Source organism: Pygocentrus nattereri, chromosome 24 (assembly GCF_015220715.1).
Source record: "Pygocentrus nattereri isolate fPygNat1 chromosome 24, fPygNat1.pri, whole genome shotgun sequence".
Taxonomy (NCBI): Eukaryota; Metazoa; Chordata; class Actinopteri; order Characiformes; family Serrasalmidae; genus Pygocentrus; species Pygocentrus nattereri.
This window is the reverse complement of record NC_051234.1, coordinates 23,390,436-23,406,222: the sequence shown is the minus strand read 5'-3', so window position 1 is coordinate 23,406,222 and position 15,787 is coordinate 23,390,436. Positions and strand designations below refer to the sequence as shown.

Below are 15,787 nucleotides of genomic sequence, written 5' to 3'. Positions count from 1 at the left end.
TATTGACGCGAAAATGAAACTACATGCCGCTAATTAGTCTTTGTGAGAAACCAGTACCAATTAGATTTTTAGCTATTTTTCTTTTAGCTACACTTTGCTAATTTTGTATTAAAATGTTCACTTTTAGATACTTTCTCTAGATTGACGAAGCACTTCTTGTAAGTCGCTCTGGATAAGAGCGTCTGCTAAATGCTGTAAATGTAAATGTAATGACTGATAAACAGACTCTTCTGAGTTTTCTGATACCAGAAAATTGAGGATTGAGTGAAAATCGTAGGACTAGTTCACAAAAGTAGGTTTTGCATATTATGCAAATTAGCAAAAAAGTGGGCGGAGCTAAATGGTACCAGTGGCAAAGTTGTTTGGCTTGACCCAAGGAATGACGCACAAAAAGAATTTTATGTGTGAACATCTCGGTTTAGGAGTTATGAAGCAAAACGTGATTTGGTGCTCTATAGTGCCCCCCTTTGGCAAATCTGGGTCATTTTTGCTGCCTGGCGAGATCCACACAAAGTACACCTACCCACCAAGTTCGGTGTCTGGATGCCTTACGATCTCTTCTCCACAACACGTTTTTCAGAAGAAAAAGAATAAGAATAAGAATCCGAGCAAAACCAATAGGGTCCTGTGCACTGCGTGCTTGAACCCTAATAATAATGGAAGTACTGCTATTTCTGCAGTTAAAATGGTCAAAGATCCAACGAGTTTCTATTGTCGCCAGTAGATGGCGATGGTCAACAACAATCTAATGGAAACCTGCAGCGCGATAAAGAAGAACTCGCTGATGGGCGGGAGAATATGTTTTGTTTTTGTTTTGGGCTCGGCGGAAACGAATTTAATGTAAATGTAAAGAATTTGTGAAACGTCTCTAAATTTTATCAATATGAAAATGTTACGTTTTCTGTTTTTGGCTAATGAAACGTTAACGCTCAGTTGTTAAGAATTTCCAGAATTAAAAAGTGGCGGACTCTCCAGCGAATGCTAACTCGGCTCGGCCACACGCCCAGTGAATAGTTAGCTTAGCTGGCTAACGGCTCGGCTGTTTTGTCTTTTCGCTCCTTCTCACGAAATGGACCGCAAGATGATGCACTTGGTGAGTAGCGTTTAACTGAGTGTCTTTACGTTGATGTCTGCGAAATTTAATTGAGCAGTTTTGGCTCGACGCGAACGAAACGGTAGCCAGTTAACAGCATTTTGGCTAATGCTAGCTTGCGCGCCCCGTTCGAAGAGCTCGGCTGAACTAAATTAGCCGACAGTTACTAACTGTTGAGTTTGTTTTGACGAAGCTAAAGTCGGCTTCTTACTCCCCAGCTTGTTCGAATGTTCCCGTTCCACCTTAAATGGTGCAGATGTTACAGTCTGGCGCCCGAGGCTGCTGCTGTGCTGCTGCACCATTGAGGATGTAACGGAGGAAATTCGAAATAATAGAAAGACAACTTAAGCCTCGTCTTGTCTTGGACCTACAGGCTGCAGATAAGCGTCGCTAACTGATATGTCCAAAAGTATCCAGACACCCCTTCTAATCAGTAAATTCAGTAACTTTGCAGTGCTCACAGTAAGGCTGACAATAGAGTGGAAAGCCGGAGAGCAGCCCATGAGCAAGGCGCCGTGGAGAGGTGTATACAGCCCTCCAGCATCCGCGGCAGCGGGCAGGGAAGCAGTGGAAAAGCATTCTTCGGAGAGATGGGGCTCCGTCCAAGACTCTTGGGATTGTGGTTAAATGCAATCAGGACGTGTTGCTCATTAACCGCTTGAGAATTTCTATTCAAACTTTGAAACAAGGGCATTTTGTATGTGTGTCCAGTTCCAATATGCTTAAAATGTGATTGACTTTATACATTTCTTTAGGGGAGAGCAAAGAAGCAACTTCGTTACTTCCAGACGGACGAAAAGTGAGTAATATAAATGTATAGAGGCATGTGTTTTATGTACCGTGATGTCTTTTAGTATAATTCAGTGTCAACAGAATTGTTTAACTGTGTGGTTCATTTCAGCGTGTCTGTTTACTGAATCTTGTCTGGCCTGAGGAGTAGAGTGGGTCTTGTGTGGTTGAACTCTAAGGGGCACACATGTCACAGGATGTTAATGATGAACCCAATTAGTCACTAAAGATCAGCTTTGTAATTAAATTATTTATATTTTTTCCTTGTGCTCATTTATAAGCAAGAACTTGTCAAAGTGTCTTTTATTATATGATGTCCCAATATACCACACCTACCTCACGCCCTATCTTCTTAGCTAACAAATCTTGACTTTTTTGTTACTGTTATGACAAATTTTTATTCCAGGACTTCATGTTCACTGAAGATCAAAGACGTCTTCTCGCTGAATGACCTTGACAATATTTTTGATGATTTAGGTAAGCTGTTTATTTGTTTGTATTTACTCCTGTATCATCGGTTGCAGGGCTTTGCAGAGACCATCCTTAACTTACTTCATTTCCTGTCGAAAGCAAGCATTAGATATTTATTTTCAGATATTTCTGAGGAAAATAGATATAAGATAATACATTTGCATCAGCAAGGGGAAGGTCAAAGCAGAAAAATTGTCTTTTCAAAAAATGAAGTAAAGAGAAAGAAAATAGAACTCCAACTGTACAAGACGTGGTAGACCACCAGCACTGTCCCCATCTTTCTGTCCATCTTTCCAATGTGGAAGACACTAGGGGTCTGAAAGGATGTCTAGCTGTCAAAAAGCCTGAAACTGAGTGTTACGTTTAGTTGTTGGCCTTTGTGTTATTTTGTGTTCAAATGTGTTGTGTCTTTTCTCTGATACTGAAAAATGAATAACTGTGCTTCACGGCTGTTTTGACTGAAAATGAAATAAATGAAGGGTGGTCTCTGACTCTTTGTACTTTATTTTCCATCACTATTAAAGAATAAATACATAATGTTGTTCTTTAGATTCTGGGTCTGACTCAGCAATGCCTCAGCTATCACTGTTGCCCAAGAGTGATAAGATTGTGGAACATGGGAAAGAAGACAGCTCACCAGATCTCAAGATATCCTCTCCTTTTGGTGCAGAGGTCAGACTTTTGAAGCATTTCATAATACTTGATAGATCTTTAGCTTGCCCCTTGGGCTTGCACAGTTCATCATGATAAGTAAAAAAGCAGGCGTTAGTGTTATGACCAGTCATCAGATGTCTTTTCTAGTCTGAATATATGACATTTTTATTTAAGAATTGATTGTTTGTATCTCTTCTGTCAAAAAACAAACTAAATGTTTCCACTATTTTGCCTGCCTTTATAAATGTTGTGCATTTGTGGTTCTGTATTGTGTGAATTTTTGTGTGTTCTGTATTGTGTGAATCACAGTAGTGAATTTTGTGCTATACAGACATTGTGGAGGGAATATTAATTGTATGATACAATGAAATTTAAAAAAAAGATGTGTAGATAAAATTAAATATAAGAAACACATTCTCCCAATGAATTTCTTCATTTTTATCCTTAGGAGCCAGAGGCTTTGGCACCAGAAAATCCCATTCAGGAAGACCATTTAAATGGCAAAGGTATAGTCTGCTAGTCAGAATGTTTTGGCAACGGAGCAGTTTCTGCTGCTGTACTCGCTGTCATACTTTGCTTTTTACATTTGCTTATGCATCTGTCTTGTTTCAGAGAGCCCTTTTAAGGAGATTGCTCCTATTAAGACATCCAGCCCTATAGACCTATTACCAGCTGAGGATGGAGCAGGAGATATAGAAAGGCCAGAAACCTCTCCAATACTCTTCGGTGTTGAGGATGAAGAGCCAGTTAGACATGACTTCAGCAAATCTCTGCCGAATCAGAGATCTGAATCCAGAGAGGAGTTTCTTAAAGGGTAAGAATTTCAGAAACGTCTACAGTAAAATCACTATAGCTAATTAATAATGTAATTTATTGTTAAGGTCATGTCTGTCATTTTCTTGTCTTAAAGGGGCAATGAATCACTTGTTTCTCCACCGACTCGGTTGGAGTTTGGAAAGCCAGCAACACAGGATGTTGTTTCTGTAACAAGGTTAGCTAATCAACTTACGGTATACATTTATTTATTGATGTGTAACAAACATACGTATATTTAGTTCACAAGACCTCACTTCTCATCCTTTTTTCTAAGATGTATGCCTGCACAGTCTTCCAATACAACATCCCAAGAGTGCCAAACTTCAGCACCAGAAGCAAGAGAAGAGTCACAAATGTAAGAAACCTTTTTTTTTTGATAGATAAATTTGTTAATAATCTATTTAATACATCATCTTTTAAACTTTTTGTTCATGTTTCTTTTTTGCCCATTTCTAGAGATGGAAGCCCAAGTCTGTTGTTTCCTGTTTCGGCTCAGAACAGTCATTCTGAACCTCTTCTGAAGGAGCAGTCTAAGAACCAGGTCCCAGAAGTGAAATTAGATGTGGAGGTCAAGGAATCATCTTTCCAGCAGAAGCTAAGAAATGCTTTTAAGCCCAAAACCTTATGGTGAGTTTGTTTGAACTGAGGTTTTTTTGTAAACATTTAAGTGTAAGGTCTAAACACTGCCAAATGGGATTTATTACCTCATTATCTAGGTATTATTCAAACAATAAAAGTTCATGGAGATTTTTTAGTAATGTGAAGCAAATATGAACTGAATGCTTGTAGGTCGAAATTAATATTACAGGGTTTGCATTAGAGGCTGCTCTTTTTCCTTTCTGAGATTAATAAAGAGTTGCTAGAATAGTTCCAAAATACTAATGTTGAGTTTAAAGCATCAATGGTTTTGTCTTTTGAAAATTCCCATGTGATATGGATGCCATGAGACAGTTTGATATAGAGCACTCACTTAAGATAGTAGTGAAGTAGAGGTCTGATAGGCTGGGTGCTTTGAAGAGAGTAGACACCTAAGAAGAACTGTGGACTAGTTCTGTAAATGCATTTGCAAGCTCGAGGGGAGGCTGTTTTCACAAATTCTAGGGTGTGGATGATTGTGACACTCCTTCATTTTGTTGGTTTCATGTTGCAGTGGCCAGTGGCAACAGTGCTTTGTCGTTTTCATGTTTGCGTTCATTAGCGCCAGAAATTATGTTGCATTTTAACTTTCCCCTTATCTATTAAGTTTGAAAATTTGAGTGTCAAAATGAATCTTACTAGAGAATCTTACTAGTTTGATTGTTCTGCACAAGACAGGGTAGGTGTCAGAGCACCCAGAAAGTAATATTGCAATGCAGTGGTCTCATTAGAATTTGATGATTGACCCTGTTGTTTCCTTTCTTTGTTTGTGATGGCTTAAACTGAAAGATAAACGTTAGTGGGGTAGTGTTGCTAATTGGAGGAGATTAGTGTGGTTAGTGTACATGTTGCCATGGAATTTTGAGCTATTTAACATAGCCTTGGTCTTGCTTGAAAAATCCAGTCTCTTAATGCTTTACAAGTGATGTAAAAGAGGCTTTGTATGTGAATGTTCTCTGAACATATAAGACAATTAAGGACTTCTATGTATTCATTTCAGGAAACAAGAAGCACGGAAACCACAAGCTCGTGCTCTTTCACCACTTGAACTCGAGGATGATTTCATGATACTGGAAGATGATGCTCCAATTTTATTTACCATTCCAAAGAAGGCTAACAGTAGTCAGAAAGAAAAACATGCATTAGAATGTGTGTCTGCAAAGCCAGATGATAAAAAATCACCATCTCAGGCTGAATCAGCTGCTCCAAAGCTGGAAGATGAACCTGGTACTGCAAAAACAAAGAAAACAAAGGGAAAGCATGGAAATACTTACAGTAAGGGTGATAAAAACACCATGACTCAAGCAACTGTAGAGGAGAGGAATGAGCCTTTAATGGAAGTGGAAGAAGTGGTGGGAGATTGTGAGCCCTCTTCTGTTCCAGAGGTTAACCAAGATGCTGATTTACCTGGTAAGTCCTTATTTACTCTTCGTTACTTAGTTATAATATTGATATAGCAGAGTTTCTTAAACTTATTAAATTTGGCATCTTCAGTTGTTCGAATGTATCTATGCATGCTACAGTTTCACTGTAGAACTGAGTAGTTGGCAAATCAGATGAATTTTTAAAGTGTCATTAAGCCTTTTCTACTTGTAGTAGTCCGGTGTTCATGCTAAGTTTATAACCAAATATGATCATTTTCTTATTGAAGTAAGAATAGTGTCTGGCAGTTTATAATTACATTGCAATAGGCTGCTTGTCCCATGGCATTTAAACACATTCTATGGATTTGTGTTAGACTTGAAAGGAGCTGGCAACTGTTCTGCATGAAGGTGTTTTGTGAAAGGTCATTTGTTGTTTCTTTTGCAGATACAGGTAAATGGAGAAGAAACAACAAAGCACATATTAAGCTTGGCAAGAAAAATGGAAAAAATTATGATCAGGCCATAATCCCAGTTGAAGAGCCTGCATCTAAAAGGAAGAAACCTGCCAAAATAACTGGTGATACCAATAATGCGCAAGAAGAACATGCATCAAATGCAAAAAAGAAACCTAACAAGGCAAAATCTATTGTAAAAGGCGGTATACCAGAGGGTTCAGCAAAATTAGATAAGCAAATTAATGACGATGCTGCCTTGACAGACAAACAAGTGCCTAAACAGCAAGAGCAGGAAGATAAGCTTCACAAGACCAACGAGCCACTTCTACAGCCTACAGAGCAACCTGATGTGCAAAGCACAGCTCCAAGTACGTTTTTGTCACCTGCAGTTATAATTTGTGGTTTCAGATATACTGTGAATGTTAAAATCTCTACAAGTGTTTATTTAACCTTCAAACATTTCAGCAGTAAATGGTTTATAACGGTACTAAGTTGGCTGAATCTACTAATTGTTTAAAAGCTGCCTCTGCCTATTTTGTTGCTGAAAAATAAAATTGGATTCTTATTCTTGTAAACAGCATTGATAGTCTTTATCTACTTGAAGCCTATATGTTTTTGTGAATATGAATTCAACAAGTACATTGTCTTTTTACTATTATTGCAAGTTTGTTGTTTGCTGCATATTCATAAAATGCTGTTCTTTTTTCATGCACCAGTTAAGAAAGCAGACAAACGGCCTGCATCGAAGCGAGGTACTTCGAAAATGGTCAAGAAGGTGCAGAAGACAAAAGAATGTATAAAAGTAAAGGAGATTCCAGTGCCTGAATCTGATGTTTCTGCAGAGGGGTCTGTGACTGCCAAGAGGAAGAGGAAACCACCTGGAGAGTGGTGGCTAACCACTGGCAAACAAAATGAAGGCAACACACAGGTGCAAGAGGTGGCAGTTCAGGAGTCATTGCAAGTTCAAAAATCCAATGTGAAAAGGAAAAGAAAAGAAACACGAGCTATATCAGCACAGAGTACTGAGGAGCAGGAGAGCCACAGTAAGACAATCAAGCATGTGACTCTTCAGAAAGTGGGGGAAAAAGTCAAGAAATCTAATAATTCCACAAGTGACCAGAAAAACCCCAAAGTAGCAGGTGCCACACAAAAAACAAAGTCAGCAGCTTCAACCCAACGTCAAATTCAGTCGAAGACACCAGCTCCTTCAGTTGGAGAGGCAGTTCACGAGGATGTTGAACAAGTCAGCTCAAAAGCATGTGGTCCTCCTAGACGGCAGACCCTTTCTTCAGGTATAGTCACTGAGTTATTTTGTTATTGAAGTTTGTGGGTTTAGTTAGGTTAATTTGATTTAGCTCAAGAGATGTACTTTTTTAAATGATATGAGCTTACAGTAACTCTTTCAGGATGTACTACCAGTCAAGTTACACACCGAACCCAATATAAAATTTTTTATATTGATAAAGGCATTGTGATTGATGCTCAAATGCAAAGTAAGTTTTTACTATGCCAGAGTTCTTACAACAATGCAAAATGTTCTTCCTAGCAGCAATAGTCAATAGATTTTATAGTCTCCAGTGTTTGCTGTTTACAATATGACCATTTGGAGGATCAGTATTGTGATGCATAGGATCCAGCTCTGTTGGAATATCAAAAATTGGATGTCTAATTTCTAAAATAAACTATGCAAGGTATCTAATCTAAAAATGCAAGATATTTTGATTTGCTTAACATACTGTTCAAAATGTGTTATTTCTTTGTATTGATGTCTTCATTATTGTTTAAAACTGTGGAGAATAATAAAATTAAGGTAAACCCTTCTATGATGAGATGCATCTAAACTTTCGACTGATAACGTATGTATATATCTGTAATATATATTCAATGTCTTCTAATAGGAGAAAAAAGGGTGTTTGAAAAGCTCTACACAACGGACAGTCAGTATGGATCTACCCAGAAACATCCCCCGTCTGCACTTCATCAACCAGAGAGTCTTCCAGTGAAACGACAGAGAAAACCCCCCTGCAACTGGTGGGAGGTGCCTCAGTCTCGGGGATCTGTTGAAAGCTCTCTGTCACCACCAAGCTCTTCTCCACGAAAGTCCAAAGCACAGACGGCCCTTCCCTGTAATGTATTTGATAAAGTAGCCAATGTAGTCAGTTCACAAAAGACAGTGGTTCGTGCTCAGAAAAAAAATAAAATAAACACGATCCATACTCCAAAATCTGCCAAAAGCTCTTTGGCTACATTTAAAGCCATATTGGCCTCTGGAAAACCAGAGTCTTCGACAATGAGGGGTTTTGAAAGGAGACACAAGGGCCGCAGAAACTTACTCCACTCTCTTGAAGATCAGTCAGAGCAGTCAAGTGAGAACATCCTCAGTGATCAACAGCATGGAAGCAGCCATGCTACCTTTGATGTTCATCCAAGTGGTGCTATCATGGATTCTTTTAAGGCCAGAAAGACAGCTGATGCTAGATTATCAGATGGATCCAACAGAGCTTCTAGGTAGTGAACTGTCCTAATTCTAATTCTTTTCAAATACAGTAATTCCTTTTAAAGAATAATTCCTAAAAGGGATGCAGAGTGATATTTATGAATCATATTAATATTGGCACATATTTGGTTTAAAAAAAAAAAAAACCATATCTGCCTTGGATGCCTGTTAAGATTTGATTTAAAACCAATACTTTATGATCTATTTTTGTGGGTGCAGGTTTTCATTCCAAGCACACCTGATTTCACTCGTTTAATCAGTCTGAGTCTTTTAACAGCTGAGCATGTGTGCTCCTGCTTTGTTGCAATGAAAACCTGCAGTCCATTTGTGCACCCCTGCTATATGTAGTAGTAGTAGTTTTCTCTCTAATGATAATCTAGGTGGGTCTAGTTCCAATTTCTATATTTTATAAATGTAAATGTTTTATAAATATTTTATAACATTTATGTATCTGCATTTATATTGACATCGCCTGATATGCAAAATATCAGATATTGGCATTGGCCCACAATCCCTGTATCAGTGCATCCCTGAATCTTACAGTATTTTATGTAGAAATCTTAATCAGACAGCAGTGTAATGAATTTTGTTATTCTATTTTTTAATAGTGGAATTGGTTTCAAAAGTGGCCCTTCATCAATGATTGAGCTTGAGCGGTTTGAAGAGACTGAGGATTCCGGTAAGCAGTGAATAATTACTGGGGTATCTGGAAAATGTTTGAGTATATGAGCATTTCCTTACTTTCAAATTGTATTTCTGCTCTGATTTTAGACTTGCCATCTTCAAGGATAGTCCCTTGCATTCGGCACGTACCTCGCGTCCTGTTGGACTGTGATCTGTGTGGCCCTCCACTGCGGCCCATTGTCCTAGAACGTGAAGACTGGGACAACCTCTGTATTTGGTTTGCTCACTTATGGCCTTCCTCTTCAAAAGGTAACCACTTGCGGTTATTAATTAGCAATAGATTTGTATATTGAGTGATTTCTTTTCCTGTCTTGTGTCCCAGTGACCCATTTAGTACACAGAACTATGCATTTAAAATTTTTAAACTCATTCCCTAACATTCTGCATGCTAATATAAAGCCTGTTTTGTTCTACTAGAAGGCAAGGTGTTTAGCGTGATTAGCCCAGACGATTTCCACTGGTACTCCCATGGTGGAAGAGCTATGGGTCATATGGTTGACCTTCAGAACAGTACATTCTCAAATGGCAAGATTTTGTTGGGCTCATATATGAAGAAACCTCTGCAGGTGGATCTTCATGCAGTAACAGTAAGTACTGTTTTCATCTTCACACTTTTTTCAATCTGTACCTATGTAAGGTAAATGTCAAGCTAGCAACTTGAGCTCTGTGGCTGTTCTGAGGTTTGGACTGTAAACTAACTTCATGCAGAGGTCTTCTGTAGATTGTTTTCTTCATCAGGATTGCTGTCATGCTTTCCACCTGATGCTTCCCCATGTTAACATTTTTAGTAAAAAATCATGTGATCATGCTATTTGTCAGTTTAGAAGTTCCACAGATTCAGCCATTTATTCTAACAGTGCACCAGTAGGAGAACTGTGGGCCAGTGCCAATGTCAATTTTCATGTATATATTTGCAGATGCTCATACATAAACATTTATTAAATGTAGATATTGGGAATAGATTGTCATTCAAAAAAGAGAACTTATTTCTTGAGATTATTTGCAAAAGCAGTACTGTGAATAAACTGTGGATATTTTAATGTAGGTTTCATAAAAATGCCCTTAAACATCAGTTTAAAATATATCAATTCTAAACATCTGTCTGATACCAGTGGATTTTTTTCTTAAGCAAATACAGTGTAAATATGAATTCCATACCATTGTGCAGCCACAATACATTGTTTACCTAATTATATTTTTATATTTATGTTTCATCAAGGTATTTAATGTTGCGTCAAGTTGTGTGAGGGTGGAAATTGATGGCGTCAAGATGGTCTACAACTCGGGGGAAACATTTATGACACCTTGTGGTAAGAAACTTAAACTAATGTTAAAATCACTGTAACTGACACATTTAGATGAGTGTATTTGTATATTTTAAAAAATTCGTTCATTGTTTTGTTTTGTAGGGAAATTTTACAGCATTCACAACATCTGCCGTGAACCTGCTGTACTGTGGTACCACAGGATGTTACCAAATGGTACATGAAGCCAGTGGAAACAAACGAGTGGATGGGAGGCACTGATCATGCCCTTTGGTACATGTGTTTGTAGATATTTAAAAAAAAAAAGAAAAAAGTAAAGGCATACCAATGTTCTGTCATCAGCATGTAGATATATTACTGTTTTAAAGGCATATGGACATAGTAGTGCCAAAAAAACTGCTATTGCCTTTGGCAAATTTTGTTTGTAGTTTTATGTAAATAGTATTGTGGAAAAATGTAAAAAACTGAATCTCATTGACTCTGTTTTCGGGGGGGAAAATGCCATTTTTATAAGCTTGTTATTTAAAGTAATGTGTACTGTCAAGTCTTTGATATGTGACAGATATCAGTGTAAAATTAGATGCCCCCTTATAAGTGTTTAAAATAAACTGCAAGTTGTCAGTAGGGGGCAACATATCATTGTGTATGCCTGCCTCTGTTCTTGCTTTAAAAAAAAATAGCCAGTACCTGTCTGAAGATGTGAGATGCTGGAACTTTGTCAGCATTTGTTTTTATACACAGCAGTAGACAAACCTCAATAAACTGACGGCATTATCCTGTGAAGTGTGGGCCATTTGGCCACGTTTATAAGGACCTTTTAACACATAGACGGCATGTTCGAGGTATACATCTTTTACCAATGGTGAATGAAAGCGGATTCTGCATTGATAGACTTTCAAAATCAGGACTGAGTTTGTCTTAACAGGTCTTTGAAAAGGTCTGCTTGAGGCACCACTTAAAACAGTCTCATTTATTCCCCCATGGCTGGACTCTGAGTCTTTTTTCTTTCTTTCTTTTCCTTTTTCACTTTTCTTGTGGACCAATGGGATTCTTTATCCTTTAATTATACAGCATGCTTTTAACTTCAAATGCGCAGTGCAAACACATTTGAATAAATGAAAGAGGTGGGATGCTCCTTTTAAAGTGAGTCTCTTACATCACCAATGTCAGCAATTTCTTGGTGTACTCAGTGAATAAGACAAATCCTGGTTTGTGGTTAGTAAAGGTGGCCCCGCTGGTGGATTCAGTGATAATACAATGGAACATGAACAAAAACATTCACTGACTGTGTGTTATGTATTTATTGAGGACATCCCTTGTTCATCGATGATCCTTCTCACTATGTTATGTTTAATCAGTAAACATATGGATCCATAAGCTGGTGTAAACATACCAAAACGGACTTCTGAGTCTCAGAGGAAATAAATACAGCGCTCATAATGAACGTTGACCTGTTGGTTAGGTGATGGCCCTTCCTCTGTCCTTTTTTCCTTAGTCTAGAAGTACAATAAAGAAGTGCTGACCAAGTTGTATATCAACTTCACACTGAAGTGCTGTTACTGAGTCGTGCAGATTTGCCTATGATGGATAGTCGCATTCTGCTTTATCACTATCTACTTTGTCTGATAATGAACTTAACATCCACTATATGTCCAGAAGTATCTGGTCATGCCTACTGATTAGTGAATTCAGCTCCTGTGAGGTGCACCAAGTACTGATGTGCACACAGCTTATATAATGTCTGTAGAAATGCGTTCTACCAGTAGAACAGGGCACTCTGAATCAGTTGCACATGAGCTAAAGTCACCATGCCCAGTGCCAAGATTTGGCTAGAGGAATATAACACCCCCCAACACTGGACTGTGAAGCAGTGGTTTCCTTAGTATGGTGCTGGGTCAGTCCACACCGGTTCACCTAGGGCCTGTCCAGCCATATCATGGATTTCTATGAAAAAAGTATAATCAAAAACTTCAGTTTAATTTGTGCAATCAAACTAAAATTGAAAACTGCACCATGTTTTTTGTGCATTTTTAAAAGTTCGTCACATCAGGCTTTTGGTTGCATCTTAAATATTGAGTTTAACTGCTTACAGAATGATTTAAGTGTAAATACAATACTAAGAATAATCTTGAACAAATCAACTGATTTCATATTAATCATTTCCTATGACAGGTTAATATATTGAAGGATGCACGTTTCTTGTCATATTGTGCAGTATTTCATCTTTGAAATGAGTTTGTCAGTTTTCAAATTTTTTTTCCACCTCCAAGATGTAGGTTTCAGGTTTCCATCAAATTCATGAAGCTTAAGTATTGCACAGTTCAACATATGATACATACTCTAAAAATGAACCTGTTGTGGACATTCATTAACCTCAAACCAGTTGTTTAAAGCAAAATATTATCAGTGGGTGTTGTTATACCCGGTTAATGTTTCAGCTCAGTGAAGTCTTTCTGCAAGTAGCAAATGAAAGGATGCAATACAGTCTGACGAGGCAAAACAAAAAATAAGTTTCGAAATTTTATGCACTGTCTACAAAATAGTTTTTCTATGAGAAGTGAGTGCTTACATTTTTAACGTAATTTTGAGATGCATTTGACCCTTTTAGAATGTGTTTAACTGGACTACTGAATGCTACTTGACTTAGGTGGCTTGTCAAAAGCCATTATTACATAACTCGCCACTCTGCTTGTGTATTGAGTGATGAATTGCATTCTCATTGTATAACATAAGCAAGAGGCAGCACACTAATGTATGTTGCATTTAAAAAAAGCAGCCAATATAACTTGATCGTTTATGAAAGCATATTGTTAATGTGAATATACAATAAATTCCCCTTTAAATGTGAGTCAACGTCCTTGCTCGAAAATTAGCTGAAGCAGTTCAACCTCATTGTCCTTTGCGGTTCATCTAATAGGGTTTAGACAGATAAAGGCAGACCTGGCCATCGATACCTCATTCTCTTTATCATGCAGCCTGCCTGGGTCTTAGACACGGAGCGCTGAGAAAAGATTTGGGCAGCCAAATGAGAAGATAAAACCTTTCTCTAAACTGATTGACAGCTGCATGCCTTTGGATGTCTATTAACCTAAGAGTGCCTTAAACTCATTTTCTAACAGTGAATTTCCATTTTCTCTCTGTTGATCTTGTTGATCAGTGTGCTTAAGAGGATGCCAGTAAAAAAAAAAAAAAAAACCTATCAAATCTTGAGGTTCTTTGTATCTCCTTTGCTCACTGCAACCGCAGACTGCTCCAAAGGTTGCGTTTGAAATGCTGCCATAAAAGGTGACCTTACTGGGCCCACACAGAGGACAAGCACTTGCAGCTGCTCTTTTATTTTGTATCTTTTGCTGCTGCCCTTTTGAGTTAGCTGGTGTGGACGTGCATAGCACTTCTGTGCACAGGGTGCTGATTCACCACCCAGCCAATGGCATTTCTGAGCTTTTGGGTGTTCTTCGAAATAACAGTTCTCAAAGTGTTTAGTCTAAGTCTTGAGGATCCCTTTATGGAACGTAAGTGCCATTGCGTCTCCGCTGACTCCCTTCTTCTGACCCTTGCTTCTCCTTGTCATTAAGTTCACTTAACGAATAAGAACCATGTCTTACCAGATCCTTGTCCATTTTCCTAGCGTTGTAAGTGATGTATCAATAGAACATCTACAGGATATTTACTTCAGTGTATTCAGACGCTTCACTACTGCTACTTCACTAATATGTTGTTGATGTGTTACTGATAACCTGTTAAGAATTTAAAAATCATTACAAAGGACCACTCCAAATAAAGGGTTACGATTTTAGATATTCAATATTTCATGTTGGAAACAACAAAAAGTTGTTAAATTACAAATAATATACGGCCAGTTGCTGAATTATCTGTGTCAAGATTTGACCATTGCTTGTGATACAAGACATTCTGTATATTTATTACACTTCTAAAATGTATATATTTTTTCTACACTGTCCGAGAAAAGGGTACTGTTCAGGCAAATTTGAGCCAAAGTAGTACAAACATTGTGAATGTATCGTCAGAAATACAGTATCGTCCTTAAGGTCCAATTGTGTCACTTAAATTGTTAGATATATGAAGAGATGGGAGAGATGACGGGGTGTATGGAGACAATACGTCATAGAAACTTTGCAATGGAATACAGTGCTATTATGTTCCATATCTAAAGGTACTGAAGCCACGTCCTTGAGAGGAGCACTCTAGTGACAGGTTTTGTACCCTGAAAAGATACAATGAGCCCATCTATTAATTATTTAAAACCTGTGCACTTGAGCAGAACAAGCATATGACAGTCCGTTATACATTTTTCTACAGCACAATTGCTTTTCTATTATCTAAAAAAAAAAAAATTGAATGGTAGCATAAGCTAAGTACTAAAATGTTAGCTTCATATCAGTCCTGGCACATACAGGCTAACTGTTGTTGGTCAACTTTGCATGTTGGAGGCGTGGGATCAGACTGAAAGCCAAGACACACTGACCAAACATTCTCATGCTGGCAGTCAGACTTCTACAGTTGTATAAATGCTGCGGTCAGAACAAAACCAAATGTTTTACAGGAGAAGGTAAAAAACATACTTCAACTAAGCTAACTTCAAAACGCACAGTGCAAACACATTTGAATAAATGAAAGAGGTGGGATGCTTCTTTTTAGAGTGAGTCTCTTACATCACCAACTTCAGCAATTTCTTGGTGTACTCAGTAAAAAAGACAAATCCTAGTTTGTGGTTGGTGAAGGTGGCTTCACTGGCGAATTCAGCGATAATACAATGGAACATAAACAAAAATGTTCACTGATGGTATGTCAGACAAAACCTTGTATCTCCAAAATGTTGACTTTACAGGAGAAGGAAAAACATACTTCATTTTTAGTGTAAGTCAATGGAACTAGACTTTTGTCCAAGTGATTTTTGGCCATTTCCTTTGGTCCATTCATCATGAAAATTGAACACAATGTAAAAGGTAACAAGCATTTTCAAAACGTCAAAAACTGAAAAACGACAAAAACAGAGATACAACGTTTTGTTCCGACAGTGATAAGAACTGACAAGCCAAATG

The 15,787-nt window shown here is 38.0% G+C and overlaps 1 protein-coding gene across 1 annotated transcript; it reads left to right on the top strand.

The window, feature by feature from the left end:
- Positions 1-768: 768 nt before the first annotated feature.
- si:ch211-161h7.4 (nucleolar protein dao-5) lies at positions 769-11,507 on the top strand. The gene is made up of 18 exons (XM_017717453.2): positions 769-1,093; positions 1,849-1,892; positions 2,289-2,359; positions 2,904-3,025; positions 3,456-3,513; positions 3,620-3,821; positions 3,918-3,998; positions 4,098-4,178; positions 4,280-4,450; positions 5,460-5,869; positions 6,269-6,646; positions 6,995-7,570; positions 8,177-8,786; positions 9,384-9,454; positions 9,547-9,708; positions 9,877-10,046; positions 10,679-10,769; positions 10,869-11,507. Exons 1-18 carry the CDS (start codon positions 1,070-1,072, stop codon positions 10,946-10,948), a joined length of 3,402 nt encoding a protein of 1,133 aa, XP_017572942.2. The 5' UTR covers positions 769-1,069; the 3' UTR covers positions 10,949-11,507.
- Positions 11,508-15,787: the final 4,280 nt, after the last annotated feature.